This window comes from Hippichthys cyanospilos, chromosome 16, assembly GCF_059441005.1.
Source record: "Hippichthys cyanospilos isolate Australia breed blue-spotted pipefish chromosome 16, RoL_Hcya_1.0, whole genome shotgun sequence".
Taxonomy (NCBI): domain Eukaryota; kingdom Metazoa; phylum Chordata; class Actinopteri; order Syngnathiformes; family Syngnathidae; genus Hippichthys; species Hippichthys cyanospilos.
In genome coordinates this window covers 10,000,560-10,017,451 of record NC_142384.1, presented here as the reverse complement: position 1 = coordinate 10,017,451, position 16,892 = coordinate 10,000,560, and the positions used below count along the sequence as shown (strand labels likewise).

The 16,892-nt window shown below is 40.5% G+C and overlaps 2 protein-coding genes across 10 annotated transcripts in view; one reads left to right on the top strand and one right to left on the bottom strand.

Moving 5' to 3' along the window:
* Positions 1-6,979, top strand: part of srcin1a (SRC kinase signaling inhibitor 1a) — a 99,357-nt gene extending 92,378 nt beyond the window's left edge. For 6 of the 8 annotated variants that reach the window (XM_088437106.1, XM_088437105.1, XM_088437103.1 and 3 more), the window contains one exon: positions 2,062-6,979. In XM_088437106.1, coding sequence (XP_088293232.1) covers positions 2,062-2,451 — 390 coding nt within the window. In that variant the 3' untranslated portion in view covers positions 2,452-6,979. Of the gene's footprint in view, positions 1-1,949 lie in introns of all 8 variants that reach the window. The other 2 variants (XM_088437107.1, XM_088437108.1) reach the window with 2 other exon arrangements.
* Positions 6,980-7,858: 879 nt separating this feature from the next.
* Positions 7,859-16,892, bottom strand: part of fmnl1a (formin-like 1a) — a 13,263-nt gene continuing 4,229 nt past the window's right edge. Inside the window, exons 3-26 of one of the 2 annotated variants that reach the window (XM_088436758.1) lie at positions 16,514-16,597; positions 15,820-15,906; positions 15,526-15,596; positions 15,355-15,438; positions 15,122-15,280; positions 14,946-15,054; positions 14,231-14,307; positions 14,064-14,157; positions 12,886-12,960; positions 12,703-12,813; positions 12,478-12,627; positions 12,302-12,403; positions 10,997-11,882; positions 10,791-10,915; positions 10,518-10,720; positions 10,198-10,432; positions 10,068-10,136; positions 9,888-9,968; positions 9,676-9,805; positions 9,428-9,591; positions 8,793-8,894; positions 8,632-8,724; positions 8,257-8,362; positions 7,859-8,172 (exon numbers count right to left, since the gene is read on the bottom strand). In XM_088436758.1, coding sequence (XP_088292884.1) covers positions 8,108-8,172; positions 8,257-8,362; positions 8,632-8,724; positions 8,793-8,894; positions 9,428-9,591; positions 9,676-9,805; positions 9,888-9,968; positions 10,068-10,136; positions 10,198-10,432; positions 10,518-10,720; positions 10,791-10,915; positions 10,997-11,882; positions 12,302-12,403; positions 12,478-12,627; positions 12,703-12,813; positions 12,886-12,960; positions 14,064-14,157; positions 14,231-14,307; positions 14,946-15,054; positions 15,122-15,280; positions 15,355-15,438; positions 15,526-15,596; positions 15,820-15,906; positions 16,514-16,597 — 3,462 coding nt within the window. In that variant the 3' untranslated portion in view covers positions 7,859-8,107. Of the gene's footprint in view, positions 8,173-8,256; positions 8,363-8,631; positions 8,725-8,792; positions 8,895-9,427; positions 9,806-9,887; positions 9,969-10,067; positions 10,137-10,197; positions 10,433-10,517; positions 10,721-10,790; positions 10,916-10,996; positions 11,883-12,301; positions 12,404-12,477; positions 12,628-12,702; positions 12,814-12,885; positions 12,961-14,063; positions 14,158-14,230; positions 14,308-14,945; positions 15,055-15,121; positions 15,281-15,354; positions 15,439-15,525; positions 15,597-15,819; positions 15,907-16,513; positions 16,598-16,892 lie in introns of both variants that reach the window. The other variant, XM_088436757.1, reaches the window with a different exon arrangement.

Here is a 16,892-nt window from a genome sequence, read left to right as displayed (position 1 = left end):
AGCTACCCACCATAGAACTGTAGCTAGCTAAAATGCAAGCTATTATACATAGAATGTATCTTAGCTAAACTGAAATTATCCATCAAAGAAATTAGCTAGATAAGATATAAGCTATACAATGCATCTTTATTTATGTAGTGCTTTACACAGCTGTTACAAAGCCCTTTACAAAACATTAAACACATAAAACATTCTACATTAAATGTAGCATTATTTCCACTGAAGATACGCACCAGAGAAAAGTAGCTAGCTAAAATACAAGCTACTCTACATTACCTGTAGCTCGGCTAAACGAAATTACCCATCAGAGAAATCTAGCAATGACAGATTGTAGTAAGATATTCTAACATTTAAAAAAAAAAAAAAAAAAATTGCTTAGCTACACTAAAGCTACCCACCAGAGAAACGTAAGATTCCACACTGACAAATTATTTTTGATGTTAGCTGTCATGTATTCTTCATTGCGGAGAGGTTGATATAAGAAATGGGAACCGAAAAAACGTCAGCTTTTGAAGTGTCATGAATCCGGCGCGCTGCGCTCTCTTCACTTTTGAGGTATGGCAACAAACGTCTCATTGAGGACTCTCAAAACAACTCACTTCCACTCTCAAGTTTGATGAAGAAGGCGGCAGGCCAGAAAGTCGCTTCCTCTTAGTACGAGCGTCGTATTGTTTGTCCACTCGTGTAGAATCAATCTCCGTAACCCTTCAGCAACCTTGTTTAAGAATTGCACCAAAGTTTTTCTTTTTCTCAGTTCATTTCCAGAAAACGTTGTCAAAACATTTTAGAAATAGAAGTCTTAATGTTTACATTTTGACTGCTTGGACAATCTGATTTTCGGGATGATACCCTAACCCTAACCCTATGATACGAAAAAATGTAGACTTTACTACGTAAATATTGAATTCATGTACATTGTATTTGACTTTTTTTTTTTTTTAATTATTTGAATTTTACTTTTAGGATTAAAAAAGCTTTCTAATTTACTTGATGTCAATGAATTATTATCATTCTATTTGTTAAATTGTTTTATTTATCTTGCCATTTAGATTAAAAAAAAAAAGCCTTTATAGTTGTCTTATAGATTTGAATTAAAGTATCGAATTATACTAATAATATTATTTAGTAAATAAGAGTTTTTTTTTAAAAAAAAAATTTCATTCATTTTGGCTTTTGGGGTGAAAACTTTGTAGTTTCCTGTCATGTATTTGATGTAATTAAATAATTATCTATTAACTTAAAATTTTTTATTGTATTTATTTTGCCTTTTAGGACTTAAAAAAATCACAGCGTTATAGTTTTGTTATTATTTGATGTAAATGAACTATTAGAATTATTTATTAGATTTATTAGATTAGATTTGTGTGTGTGTGTGTGTGTGTGTGTGTGTGTGTGTGTGTGTGTGTGTGTGTGTGTGTGTGTGTGTGAGTGTGTGTGTGTGTGATAATTTCCACCAAAATTATGAGAAAACCTATTCATCATTGGAAGAAAAGATAAGGCATGTACAGTGTTATTCATGACTATTACACATCTGCAAATACCTGCCATGAAAAAACTTTTGCAAATTTTTGCAAACAACAGGTCATGTCAAAAAATGAATAAGGGGTTTGTGGGAATATTGAATAGGCCCAAAAAATTGTAAAGCTATGTATTCAAACATTGCCATCTAGCGACTCATACCTCCATTACATGTGATTGTGCAGTACTCAAGTGTGATTATTTTGAAAATTTTAATGAGTTCTCATCATTAAAAGTCAAAATAAAAGGCGTGTTGGTCTTCATGTGTCGATGGCGCCAGGCCCGTCGCACATGCTGGTGTCCGCCCGAAATAATGTGTCCTCTCGTTTGTTTTGTTCTCCCCTCCTCCTTTTCCTCCCCTTCAACCCCCGTCTTCCCCTTGGTGGCGTGACCCCGCCCGCCTCGTCAACGCACGTTACCCCCCCCTCCAGCAGTGAGCGCCTCGTGAGCATGCGCGCAGGCAACCTCTCCGCTTTGTCGGAATTTTTCACGGCCCCGCCCCCTGTCGTCATCACCCCTCATCACGTGTCCTCTAACCTGAAGGGAGCCGCCGGCGCGGACTCGGGGATCCGCCGCAGGAGGGCGGAAGGCCCCGCGCTGCGGGCGTCGCCCGGCCAGGCCAAGGCGCTGCTGGCCAGCCTGTCGGCCGCCGGCCTGAGCGCCGAGGCCCTGCTGCTGTCCTCCGCCTTGCGGCAGCACCGCCTCCTTCGCGAGCAGCAGCAGCAGCAACGGGCGGCGGCCGCCGCCTCCTCCCTGCCCTCGCCCAGCAGCCGCTCGCCCTCGCCCGCCTCCTCCTCCTCGCAGACGCCCACGACCACCCTGTCCTCATCCTCCTCGCCCGTCCTGTCGCCCTGCTCGCCCACGTCGCTCACTTCGCCCACCTCGTCCAAAGCTAGCCTGGAGGGCCTCGGCGGCTGCAAGAATGGGCGGTGACGCTTCAGGTGGCCCCTTTGGACCAGGCTCACTTGGTTCCCCGCGTTCGCTGAGGGAATCGTCCCCACAACGCACAAAGCTGGAACTTCCTGGTATAAGCTGATTCTCTTTCAAAAGGTTGAGCTGCAATAATTGCCATTACTCCGGATTCGGCCGCATCTCAATATATTGGGATATGGTAGAAAACCTTTGTGCCCCCCCCCCCCCCGAATTAAACCCTTTGCTTTTTATTTGTCTGATCCTTTGATCCTTGCGTCAAAGGGAAAGCATTGAAGGAAGACATTAGGCAGCTGAAATTTCACCCAGATGGTGACAAGTCAACATTAAACATGGCACGACCATCTTCTTATCACGCTACGGGAGGGTGCCATCCCTTGACTAAAATACTGAGAATGATATGGGAGATAATGACCCAAAAATAGTCGAAATGAAGCACTAAGGCTAAAAAAAAACAAAAAACATTTTTACAGCGGTTTGGCACATACTGAACAAAAAAAAAAAGACCAATACACAGTTAACATTTGCTATTTCATTCAAATGTACTGCAAAGTTGTCCGAACACATAGATAAAGTCATTCAAACATTGGCAAAACCTATATATATATATATATATATATATATATATATATATATATATATATATATATATATATTTAAAAAATAATTCTTTTCAGTTCAAAAAATGCATTGCAAAAGAAAAAAAATGTTATGGTATACATTTATTCGTAATAAATGATGTTTGTACAAGTGGTTGGAGTCAAAAAGTTCAACTAATCCGCACATATCGGACCGCAAATACCGATTATTTTCGGCCGATGTTTGAAGAGCTGGTATTGTCTGATTTAATCGGCCAGCCAAATAATCAATCGGGCCTTGGTCAATAGCCCGTGGAAGAAAAAAAATGTTGTTTTTAGAATTTAGCCTACTTTATACCAATATGTTGAAATGACTTTACCAATACATTTGAATGACTTCATGGAATAAACAACATAACCCCATCAAGTCTGTAGCTAATTCTGCTCCTACTTGAGAGTCACTCAAATATACAACAAAAAATTACTTTGTGTATTTGAAACAAACACTTTCGGCCAGCTAGCTTCATGTTAAATAACATTTATGTTCCGGAGCCCAGCGCTAACATAGGACTTGGTTTAATATGTTTGTTTTTTGGGGACTCTTAGTCCCACAAAGCATAAATCACCAATACGGTAATTCAACGGCCCTTTTCTACCATATTCAAATTTATTGAAGTGCATGTGTGTGTGTTTGTTTGTGTGTAAGCGTGTGTCTTTGTAAAGCTATTTGGTGTCAGAACTCCAGCCCAGGGTGCTGCTGTTTACATGATTCTTTGACTAACAAAAGTATTGAGACAGACCTTTAAAAAACAAACGATTACGAGTTAGATTAGATGCCTTGAATTTTAATTGTTCATCTTCGGCATTTTGGATGGTGCTAAATGTGTCGACCTTTTCCGTCCCTTGTGCACAAAGGCATGCTTGGATGAATTTGAACTTGAGAGCCGAGCGCGTGAAAAATGTCTTATCATTTTATGTTAGGCGGCAGCACATTTTTACATGAAGCTACAGATACACAAATAACAAATATAATACAGTATATATAATATAATGAAGACTTCTATATCGAAATGTGGATTTATACAATCTGATGTGAATTTGAAGACAATCAGAAAAACATCACGCCCCCCCCAAAGACAACAGGCCCTGTCTGCATTCACGCTTGATATTATTATGTATGAAAACGGTCCAAATACAGTAAGCACAACAGGTGGCCTTCATCCCTTTAAAACTAAGCGTCGATTCGAACGCGACGCGGGTCCGCCTTATAAGCAGCTTATTATGCGGGCCTTTACACCAAACATTTGTTAAAGAACAAAAATGTACATTGAGACTTGAAAGGAGCGGGCGCAGTCGCATCTTAATGACATTTTAAGGACAAAGCACAACATGACGTCTTAATTAAAAAACACTGTGTGTGCATTTAGCTCAAATCTCCCGCTTGGTTTTCATCCTCACAGTTTGCAAAGCACTGCTAGATTGTTTTTAATTTCCTCATGCACAAGAAGCCTTGATAAACCCCCCGCCTATGAAGCCTTAATTTGACTTTGTTGTTTTTTAATCAATTGGAACATGGCACGGCTGTTTTAGAGTGCCTCATCGTTTGGTGATGTGCATGCATGTCGTGTATGAAAGGTAAAATAGGAGTTTTTTTTTTCAAACCCTCCTGTTATGTTTGTCTGCAATAATGTCCCTGGCTTACTTCGACCTGGTGCGTTTAGGCATAGTCTACACGCAGCCGGGGTTCTTGAAAACGGGCGGTAAATGTGTCCGTCCTATTTGCTATACGTGCCTGGGACCAAAGAGGAGATTTTTTGGATCCGCGTTTGCGTGTAGCGAGTCTAAACCGGAGATTAATGTCGTCACTATACTTGATTTCCCGCCAAAGATGCTGACGCCAGTGACGTTAACTCATTCATTGCCAGGGACGTATTTTCACGTTTTTTTAGGAGTTTATCAAATCCCAGATACTTAAGTATTAAATCGATAAGTATCTGGGATCTTGGGTCTTGGATCTTTCGTATCGCAAGGCTTGTTTATCAAAAAAGGTTGGAAAATGATAAGAAATTTCTAAAAAAAGGATACAAATGCCATCCTTACTGAATTACATTTTTAATTTCAATTGGATGAGTTTTACCCACAACATAACAGGAGGGTTAATACAATAAGTCCAACTTGACAGTCAGCATGTGAACCGAGGCTTTAGAGCGCCTCGTTGTCATGGCACGTTCTCCCCTACACAATTATGGCTACGGAACCGTTAAGGAAATAAGTTTATGTACAAGCACAAAAATTCTGCACTGTAAAACATCACAAATCATTAAGGAAAGGAAACCAGGCCCATTAAATGCACCATGAACCCTTTCCCCAGATCATGTTTGAATTCTCCCTCACATCATCACCATGACAGAAGAGCACATTTAGCACATTTTGTCAAGTTCGGAAGATTAAAAAGTAGGTATTAAGAAATGCAGCAGTGGCATTAGAAACTAAATCTAGAGGCTTGACGCATTAAGACCCCCCCCACCCCCAAAACCCTCTCTTGAGTGGGCACCACTGTAAACTTGAAAACTTGAACTAGAGCTGAGTATATATATATATATATATATATATATATATATATATATATATAGTGTGTATGATACAATACTTGTGAAAAAGAAAAATTGTTATTATGATATACATATTTATGTATACATACAGTATAAAGCTAGTCTATAAATGAGGATCTACTGTAAAATGTTATCACGCTTCAGTTTTTATAGATTATGTGATCATTTGTACAGATTTTTTTTTCCTTTTTGCATTCCACACAGAGATTATTTATTCATATGCGCGGAACATTTTTTTATGATTAAATTTGTTTAAAATATATATCTGTATAGCTCTGTAATATATATAGCTCCTTTTTTTTTTTCCAAATAGGATTTTCTGTATGGATGTGTGTTCTGTAATGTATGTGTTCAGGAATTAGTGACTCAATTTTTTTTTTTTTTGTTATTAAATACAAATATGTATTTTTTTATTTTATGTCTTTATAAAATTATTTACGTATTTTTAAAAATCACCCCATAAGCTGTGTTGACGTGATTTGGTGATGTTGGAGGTATGAATCCATAATATTAAATACAAAGAAGTCACATGACTGTAATGTGGCATTCAAGTCTCTGAGTAAAACTGCAACTCCTAAACGGGGGCAAAAAATGCCTAGAAAAACAGAATCACCAAAATGGATCAGCTCTGAAGTGTTTCTCTTTTTTTTTAATTATGAATACAATAAACTTATGTGCTATATAGTATGTACTGTATATAGTACATGTTGTGTATTTTTACATGAATGTGTGGATGTTCAAACAGCGTCACAAAGAAGAAACAAAAATTGTGTAAATAGTCAGTTATTCCTAGCCAGTCCAAGAAAATGTTAAGTTCCAAAAAGCAAAATGTTTTGTTTTCTTAATATTCTTAATAGTTATGATGACGGGTTCAAAGGTATTAAAACACTACAAACGCATGTATCGTCTCAAGCAATTGCACGGTGCAGTCAAGATGATTTAAAAAAAAAAAAATACTACAATGTCTATAATGAATGTTTTCTCTAAGAATAATTAAAAAAAAAAGATTTAAGGTGTTGAAGTGGAGATGTTCTTTTGATTTTTGTGTGTGATTCAAAGACAGGCATGTTAGCTCATGTGACATTCAAAGGGAACGCTTGAAGGCAACGCGACTCAAGAGTTTGTAGTTAGTGTGAAATAAAGAACAAAAAGTAACATCGTAGATCTATTATAAATATAGTATATACCAATTTATTTAAGGAAAAAAAAAAAGAGTAATGATGCTGGACTTAATTTATCAGTGTGGATGATATTACGTGAGGAAACGTGTGTGACCAAATGTTTTGTACATAATTTGCTGTGGTTGTGTGTCCAATAAAGTGCAGCTCCTCTTGTACAGTTCACTGACTGCTGATTTCTGTCTCTTAGCAGGGCCAAGAATACATCAAAACAATATTTGAATTTCAAGCCAGATTTCGATATTCTGACACTCCGGCTTGGTTGCTGTTGCTACTGATCACTTTTGAACATAACGGGCTAATGTCAAGTCAAATGAGTCTTCTGTTGGTCTCACCACTTGTCTCATCAAAACAGAAAAATATATATGGGAAGCTGTTCAAAACCTCAGTTTAAATTGAAGTAAAAAAATGTTTATGAAAACAAAATTGGTCATTCATTATCAACTCATTCAATATTTTTATGTTTATTCCAAGAGACTCACACTCTCCACGCCAGATACTTTATTTGCTTGTTTATTTACACGAAAAGCTATTCTGAGACCCTCCTTTACCCTGATATTTAAAAACTAAATCTGAAAATTATTCCCCGTCTTGATTCTGTAAATAGCATATTAATACGTCTTTTGAATTGAATGAGTCAAGTGGAAATGTGTTATTTGTTCAAGATGCGCTCATTACTTTCAAATCACTTGTAGTTTGATTTCCCAGTTGAGGAAATTTATTAATTTATGAGGAAATATATAAACAAAGCAAAACACCAACCGCAGCTAAAATGAGTTGAGCGCCTTTGGTAACACTAGCTCAGCTGCAGATAAAACGACCCTGACTCCCAACAAAAGTGTTTTGTTTTTTTTACATGCACATGTTAGCTTAATTTTGTTGCCGTCAGGTCAATAAAAAACTGCATTATTTCATATTACAAATTCTCGTCTCATCCCCTCCCTACTAGCTAGGCTAAGCTAGCATTAGCAACGCAAGGTAAACATTAGCCATGGCTGCTAAGACGGGAGCATGAGAAATGTCAACAAAACATTGAATAGGCTTTTAAAATTTAAAAAATGTATTTTTATTATTCTCAAAAGAACAACACAGGCATACATCTGAGAATGTACGGTGGTTTCCTTTCATAACGGTTTTGATTAAAATCCATCTTGAATGTACGTATTTATTTACAAAGCAACTTCCTGCTAAAACGTCAACAAACGATCACGTTGTCATACCGGCAGGAGATTTCAAGTTGACATCTTATGTGTGTATCAATCCACTTTCAGCCTTGAGGTTCTTGTTTCTTTTAGGTGTCCGAGCGCTGAGCCGTCCGACGACCGTCTGTGCGGCGGTATGGCGTGTTCCTCAGATCTTAGACGGAAAAACAAGCGCTAAGGACGATGGTATGACCGCGCACACGCTTTACACGCATGTAAATTTGTCACATGGCGTTACCTGTAATGATGTCCTCCAAAGCGCCATCCTTGCCTTCGCGCACGTGAGGTTGCACCTGCTTCTTCTTCAGTTCGGCAATAAAGTCCATCTTGGGCATTGTGGGACCCTAATTCAAGTGCGAAGTCAAGTAAAAAAAAAAATATCCTTAGAGCGGAAGTAAAAAAAATGTCCAATGCTATTATACGTAATACATTCATCAGAATAATGAACCGTTTTATCCATTTGAGGAGGTGGCCATTTTGTCCTGTGAGGCCATCTGCTGTTGACAAACACTGATGTTAAAAGTGCTAATGGGCTTGCCTTAAAAACTACAATTTATCCACAAAATATATTCATAAATCTAAATGCATGTACCATTGGACCGTTGATATTCACCTTAGGGCCTCCGGTCTTTACTGGTGGACTTTCTTTGGCTTGGCTCATCTCGAGCTCCATTTTCTTCTTCAGTTGATTATCTTGCTCGGCTTTCTGCAAGCAAAACCAAAAAAAGTGTCAGGTCCAGGTCCTCCATGCTTTTGTAACCCACACCTTCTCACCTTGTAAGCTTTGATAAAGCGGACAAACAGCGGGAAGAACATGGCGGGCTGGGTGGTTTTGGGGTTCTCCCCGAAATACTCCGCAACTGAGCAGTAAGCTTCCTGTAATAAAATAGAAGTTGAGGTTAAGTTACGGGAACGTCACTTTTGAATCTTTTTATGATCGTACTGATTATTCCATCGTATAATCGAGACCCAGAATTTTACACGCCAACAAAAGTTGTTTATGCTAACTCATTAGCAGTCGCGATTAGCATTAGCACGAAAGCGACTACCATTTAAGGACAACAAACACTCCCATTTAGTTCACACATACTGTACATGTTAGATGTACATTACACATGTGCAAGTGTTCTTAATGTCACTTCTATACGATGCTTCAACATTATTCCATGAGTAATAATGGAGCTACCTATTAGCTACAATGAGGTCAATAACTTCCTAATAGTCAACATCATCTGCTGCCTCCTCTCATGTTTCATGCTTGGTTGTCCCCTATTAGTTATTAGCAATGAACGGTGCTGCAAACATATTTCTAGTGGAGATAGTTTTAGTCCACCTACAGTCGGCACACCCGACTTGGTCGACCTTTCTTTCCCCAGCTCTATCGGGTTAGGGTGACGTGCGAGTCTAACCTGAGCAGTCTTGCTGTCCTTAATCAAAGACCCCAACTGCTCACTGTTGCTTTTGATAAATTCCTTTAAAACTGGGCTCTCGTCCTGTAGCATGAACTCCTTCCTGGTCATTTCCATTCCTCGCTCCAGGTAACGGATATCCTGGAGGATGCTGTCCAAAGACACTGGCGAAGAGACGGGAGCTTTCTTATAAGGGCAATCGTGTATCACAAAAAAAAAAAAAAAAAAAAGCAAATGTAAACAAGTACCAAGGGCTGCCTTGTCCACAAAGTGGAGCTCTGTGTGGAAGTTGGCCAAGTCAGGATACTTCTCGTGGACAATATTGGCAATGAAATGGAGCAGCGTCTGAGTGCGGTCTGTGGACTTTGTTTCCAATAGCTGAAAGACACAGAAGTTGACACGGTTCTTTGAAAACCTACCACTGATCTCCATTCTACAATAAGTCCTTAAAGCTCCTTACTAGGTCCAGACTCTGAAGTCTAAAGCCATAAACCGCTCCTCTCTTGCTGCTGTTCATGTAGTTGCCAAACGCTAAAACGATCTGAAAGAGAGGCCAAAATGAGTTGTGATCCAAAAGGTATAAAAAAAAACTGTTAGGATCTAGCTGGTTTCGTGACCGATTAAAATCTCTTGAACCGACCTCTAAGATCTTCTTTAGTTTGGCCGAAGACTTGATGGACATGGATGCCGCGATGATGGAGTTGATTTGCTGTGCCAAGAACAAATACTCAAATCGTTGGTCCAACACTTTGGGTGGAGGCTTGACTCACCGGCTGCAGTCGCCTGACACACTCGGGGAAGTTCCCCATGTAGGTGAGCGTGTTGATCCGCTGGCTGAGGCGAGGGATCTTGCCAAAGCGTAGAATAAAGCGGTCTTCGTCAGTCAGGTCCTCGAGAGGCCGGCCGTCGTTCTCGTAGTTTATCAGAAGTTTTATCTCAAATTCTGAGGGTATGAAGTGCTCCAGCAGCTCCAGGAAGTCTATGGACAGGGACTGCTGATCGTACCTGTAAAAGGGAAATGGACATCAGTGTTTTTTATGTTATTTAACTCCATGGCGTCATGGAGAAGGTTAGTAAAGGCCATCTGTACGTCTCGATGGCGGTGCAGATCTGCGATGGGGTCATCCCCGCTTTGCGCAATGTAATGGCCAAATTCTTGGCTTTGTTGGGGTCAATCAAAGATGTCTTGCTGGTAGCCTTGGACCCTAATTTCTTTTTCCCCTTAGTCAGGTCTTTCGGGTTACCCTGCGCCTTGGTCTTGAATTGCTCTTCGAACATCTCCATGTTCAGCTCCTGGAGGGATGGAGAAGGATGTAGATGTACGTACCTGTGTCTCCATATGTTATGAGGTCTGCCGTCTTACCTCTAAGACTTGCTCATCATTCAGCTCATTAAACACAGTTCCCGTAACCTGATTCGGTTTTAGAGGCTGCCAGTTCAACAACGGCATCCTGAACTTGGTCTGGATAGGTTTCTTGCTCTTCAAACCTGAGGACACACAAAAGGAGACTTTAGGATATTTTAGGATTTTAGCTCGAGATAGTTTCTTCACTTGGTAAGTCTCTCTACCTGACAGGATGTTGGGTGCTCCTGGAGGGGGTGGAACATGACCCCCAGGTGGAGGCGGCGGAGGTGGTGGCCCTTCTCCGGCAGAAGTTGGAGGAGGCGGTGGAGGTGGTGGCCCTCCTGTGGCAGGTGGTGGAGGAGGTGGCGGCGGAGGTAGGGCCCCTCCTTTGGCAGCAAGTGGAGGGGGCGGAGGTGGTGGTGGTGGTGGTGGTGGTGGCCCTCCTCCCCTGCCAAGTGAAGGAGGAGGCGGTGGCGGCGGCGGTGGGGGCACTCCTCCAGCAGCAAGTGGAGGAGGAGGTGGCGGCGGCGGTGGTGGTGGTGGTGGTGGACCCTCTCCAACAGTGAGTGGCGGTGGAGGTGGCGATGGTGGCCCACCTCCGGCGCCAGGAGGCGGCGGTGAAGGAGGGGATGGCGGTGGCCCCCCTCCGGCCGCAAGTGGAGGTGGAGGCGGTGATGGCGGCCTTCCTCCGCCAGGAGCTGCAGGAGGTGACGTCGGCCCTTCTCCGGCAGGAGGCGCCGTAGGTGGTGGCGACTCTTTTTCAGGAGAAGAGGGTGGTGATGGAGATGCCGGGGGACGGATTACAGCTGGGGCCGCATCGCCACTTTGATCCGTATCGGTTTGGGGTGTTGGTACCGAGGCGGAATCTGTCACGGAATCTGTCACGGTGATAGGCATGATCTTGATGTCCAAACATCCTGAGGGGCTTCTGGTCAAGCAGATCAGACCCTTCTCCTGCAGCTCCTGGATTTTTTGCTCCAACTCAGAAGGTGCTTGGGAAGCTGCCATGCTCAAACGCTCCCTTTCCTTCTCCCGTTCCCAATCTAGTTCTTTCTCCCGTTCCCTCTGCTGCAAGGCACTCAGCTGAGAACAGGAATCTCTCAGGCTTTCCTGTGACCGGAAATATTTCTTCAGTATAGTCTCTATAGTAAATAGGCACGATATCTTAAAAGACTGCAGCCCATTACAAATGGATCTTTGGCGTCTATAGCTGTAGGTCGCTGTGAATGAGTTACCTATTCTTCTGTGAAATGTCATACTAAGCCATGACAGTATTGTTTAGTACAATGAATATTAAATTATTAAATGTAATGTTATTTAAGTGTAATTAAACGTGAGGAATCTGAAAAAAAATATAAACTGTGTGGCAAGGCCTTTTAATGTTTTGAAACACATAAAAGGTAAAAATATGCGAAAAAAAATGTAGTTGACGTCAATGGTTCTCCTTGGTATGGTTTCCATTTACATCATTTTACGTCAACGGCACTCAAAGTTTTCTTTACAACCAACAGCTGAGTAAATAAACGTACCTTGAGCAACTCGGCCTCCTTGGTAGCCTGCATGAGTTGCGTCTCAAGCTCGGAAATCTTCTCTGTGGTCTGAGTCTCCATCTCCTGGAGCTGAGTTTTAAGCTGCAAAGTACGGTGAGAGGAACACCTGAGTACACGTCCACGACCACAGCCGCGCTACGGTCTACAAAGTCCACCTGGGCATTGTGGTCCTGCAGCTTGTCCACGTGCTCCAGGACGCTGCTTCGGCTCTCGGCGTCCTCCAGCAGAGCGCCCACGTCCAGCACGTTGTCCAAGTAGGCCTGAATCTGCACCTGAAGCTTCTCGCTCTCAGTTTGCCGCAAACTCTATAAAAATTGGGGGTTCACATCAGTCAACTCGACGCATGGGACACTTGAGGTGCACTGGCACAACTGTCTCACTTCCAGATATTTGTCCAAGCCCAAGTTGGTGAACTCGTACTGCAGGTGCACGCGGAAGTTCATGTTCTCCACGGAATGGACCACAATGTTGATGAACTGCATGCAGGCCACCTGCAAATGGATTAAATGTGATTTTTACCAGTCTTTTCCAAATGATGATGCCTTTCCAAGTGTGGAACCCACCATAAAATCAATGTTGCAGTCATCATTGGTGAAATACTCCATCAGCTTTTCAAAGCGGTACTTCTCTTTGCTCACCTGAGGGAAAAACAACACAAACAGATGCACAATAATATTTATAACATTTACAGACGTATGCCTCATTTGTAAATTGAACGATGTTTTTAAGAATTATGACTTCTAATGGCAAGTTTTGATCATTTTTATATTGACATATAGATAGATAGATAGATAGATACTTTATTCATCCCCGTAGGGAAATTCACATTACCAGCAGTATCCTCAAGTCGAGATATAAAATATGAGAAATAAAGTACACAAGATACACATAAGTCCAGTACAGGAGTATACTTAAGGTGCTTGTTAACAGTTAACATATGACAATGGAATAAGCTCTTAAAGGTTGTACAAAGGGGTTTGCCTGATAAGAATGGCAGAAAAATCATCAAATTTCCCCCTTATTACCGAGGTAGTTACAAAGAGGGTCCTACGTCAACCCGGATCCACCATGAAGCTCCGCCCCTGATTTTACAGTTGTGTTATAACATTAAAAAAAAAAAAAATTATATGCTGTTCTGATATAGTTAACATGTTAATATACGTAAATATAATAAAATATATTTCATTCAAATTTAGAAAGATAACATCAAATTATCAAATTTAATAAATGTGCAAATCAAATATAAAGATAGACAAAGAAAATAATAATTTGTAAAATTACATTATTTTTATATAATATTGAAAAAATTGTATTTGTCATTTTATGGCATATTATGATGAATATTTCATTGTCAAATTTGACTGATGAATTAGTAACAACAAGAAAATTGCAAATAAAATGCTGTTAACATATAAAAATATACATAAACATTTTGAATATTTTATTAATCCATTATCTTTACCGCTTATCCTTGCAAGGGTCACATATTTAGAAAAATTGTAGAGACATAACATATTATAATTAAAAGAAAGAAAGAAAATGTGCTTTTTATCATTACTCAAATTTGACTGATGATCAGTCCCGATCGTAAGCGCAATGTGCCTTTTGGCCACATGGGGGTGAACAAGCAACGTAATTAACACTTCTGGAAAGAACGACCTGAACTGTACATGAGTGTAGAGGACATTGGTCTAATGTTTACCAACATCTATTATTATCAGAAATATAATGATTATGGAACCTCTCTGAAGTTGTCAAAGGCCGAAAGGATGATGTCATGTCCTCCCCTGACTAGACACACAGCAGCCAGCAGCTCCAGCACCAGGGCCTTGGTCCTGTCACCCAAGGACGCAAGTGATGACGGTGATGATGGCCCAGGTACACACAGACACACACACTCACACACACCTGTGATTCCTGCTGTTCAGACTGAGCGTGATCTCGTTGACGCAGCGAGGGTGCGTCATCACCAGGTTGAAACCGGACTGAAACAGGAAAAGAAAAAATCATGAATGAGCTGACATTCTCCAAAGATCTCAGGTTATTCTTTTGTGTCCACTGTAATGGACATTTGTTTTTGGTTTATATCGTTTGATTTAATGGAGCAAGCCTCGGTGTGTCCTCATATAGGATATCCTTACAGTGTCTCATGTGTTTGGGTGGGATGAAATTGTCTTGCTGAGACAAAATGGAAAAAATAGTGGACACAAATACATAGGTCACAGAAGGATATCCAATTTTTTAATACATTAATATTTGGATGTTTTAGATTCATGAAAAAATACATTTTTTTAAAATATTTTTTCAGTAAGGCTGATTGCTAGTCCCGGTTTTATTATCACACTAACCATAAAGTACAATGTTTTGTAATAATTTGACTTAAAATAAAATGTGTAGATTTAAAACCATATAACTTTACTGGCATAATGCTAAAATCCAATAATAAACACACGCAAACAATTTGGTTTATGTCAACTCATTTGAACATTTTTTTTTTAAGTATCTGACTGTCATAGAATGAATTAACTTTGCTGTCACGCTGAGCACGCTGAGTCAAAATGGACACAACAAAAGACGCGTTGTAATATTTTATTTTTCTAAATTTGTTTTCCTAACTAATTACCTGATAGTTCATGATGACCCTCAGGCACATAATGCATACGTGGATGTCATCTCTGTGACCGGACGAGTGAGATTTCTTCAGCATCTTGTTCCCCAAAGTGGAGCTGATTCTGTTCATGAAGGCAACTTGATGAGCGCCAGTGCGCAAGCTGGCCGATTTTCTCGAGATCTTCTCACCTCACTGTGAGCGCTCGTGCCGCCCGGCTCACCCCGTGCGAATGCGAACCGCCGCCGCCGCCGCCGCCGGGCTTGGTCAAGTCCTCGATGGACTTCCCGTTGACAGGTTTGGCTTTGTCGCTCGGGGTGCTGCCGTTCTCGCTGTTCTCCAGGTCAAACCTGTAGGAGAAATTCCTGCGACTTGGTAGACGGCGGGGGGAATATCAGGTAGCTTTCCGAGCTACGCTACTCACGGGGCGTCGCACTGGGCCTGAGACAAATATTCCACCAACACGTCCAGGCCTTTATTCTGCTCGTTGAGGAACTCTTGAACCCAACTACAAGACGTAAAGTAATTCCCGAGCATATTTGCTATTTGTACAGGCAAAAGTTTCACTTATTTTGGGCTGATTTGTTTGACTCACCCGATGTGGTTGGTACGCAGAGATATTTCCAAATCCTTGAGGACCTTGGTGGCATCTTGGACTTTTTTCTTCTGATAAACAAGCACCAGCAACACATTCAAGTCGTTAGCATCATGAAAACCAGAATATATCATAGAGGCGTCTGATTCTTACGGATTTCATCTTTAGGCAGATTTGTAATGACTAAAAGTTTTCAAGGGGTCCCTCAACTCTTAAAACAATAATATGAACTACGGGCAGAACATTTTACTGTTCTACAATATGTCCTAATGAAGGAAAATCATATTTTCTGACCCGACGAGACACCACCACTTGGTCCTGATAGAAGCTCCTGATCTTGGCCGGGTACGTGGACGGAGGGCTTTTCACCTGGAAGCGCTCCTGAGACCACAGAGAAACTGATTCCAACGACACACACTAACATTGAGGTCGGTACGCAAAGTCTAACACGCACCCCAATCAACATGCGCCTTCATTCCATGCTGTTGCCATGACAACTCTTTTGAGGTTTTAACACTGTGCTTAACCACATGCATGTGGAGGTGCTATTTGAGGTTTCGTGACCTGCATGTTTTTCTAAATCAAATTAATATATATATATGTATATATATATATATATATATATATATATATATATATATATATATATATATATATATATTGTGTGAAAAAATAAATTATATTCAAAATTGCCAAATATAAAATATAGATGCGTGTACCTATCAACAGTATTATCTACTGTATATTTCTCTCTCTCTCTCTCTCTCGCACTCTTTCTCACTCTCGCACTCTCTCTTATATATACATACACACACATCAATATACACTGTATTCATATATACGTATATATTTTATATGAGAGACATTTAAATTTAATGTGCGCATGCTAAAATAAAAAAATACATTTTAAATATAATTACCATATAACTTAAACAATGACAAAAATTACGAAATTCAAAATTGCCAAACGTAAACAAAAACAATGTACCTGGTCACAGACGAGCTCCCATTTCTTGTCGTTGTCATACTGACTCAACAGCTGCAGTTTATCCGGCGGCAGGTTCATGTAGCTCTGAAAGACAGTAGGATTCTCATCACTTAATTGTTTTATTTTTTGTAATATCGGGGATGTCACATGAGCAAACCCAGAATAAAAGACGAGGCCTGATTAGTTGTTGCCGCTGTTTGGTGGCAAGTGGCTGTACAAAACAAAATGGCCGCCCCGAGATGGATAAAATCATGCAGTGTTTTCTGCTTAATTCATATTAAGTTTACAGTAGTGGGGGTTCATAGAATATTGTATATTCTTATGAAGAAAATTTTTGTCTTGTGTCGCGCTCATCAGATATTTATTTTACAAGCTAATT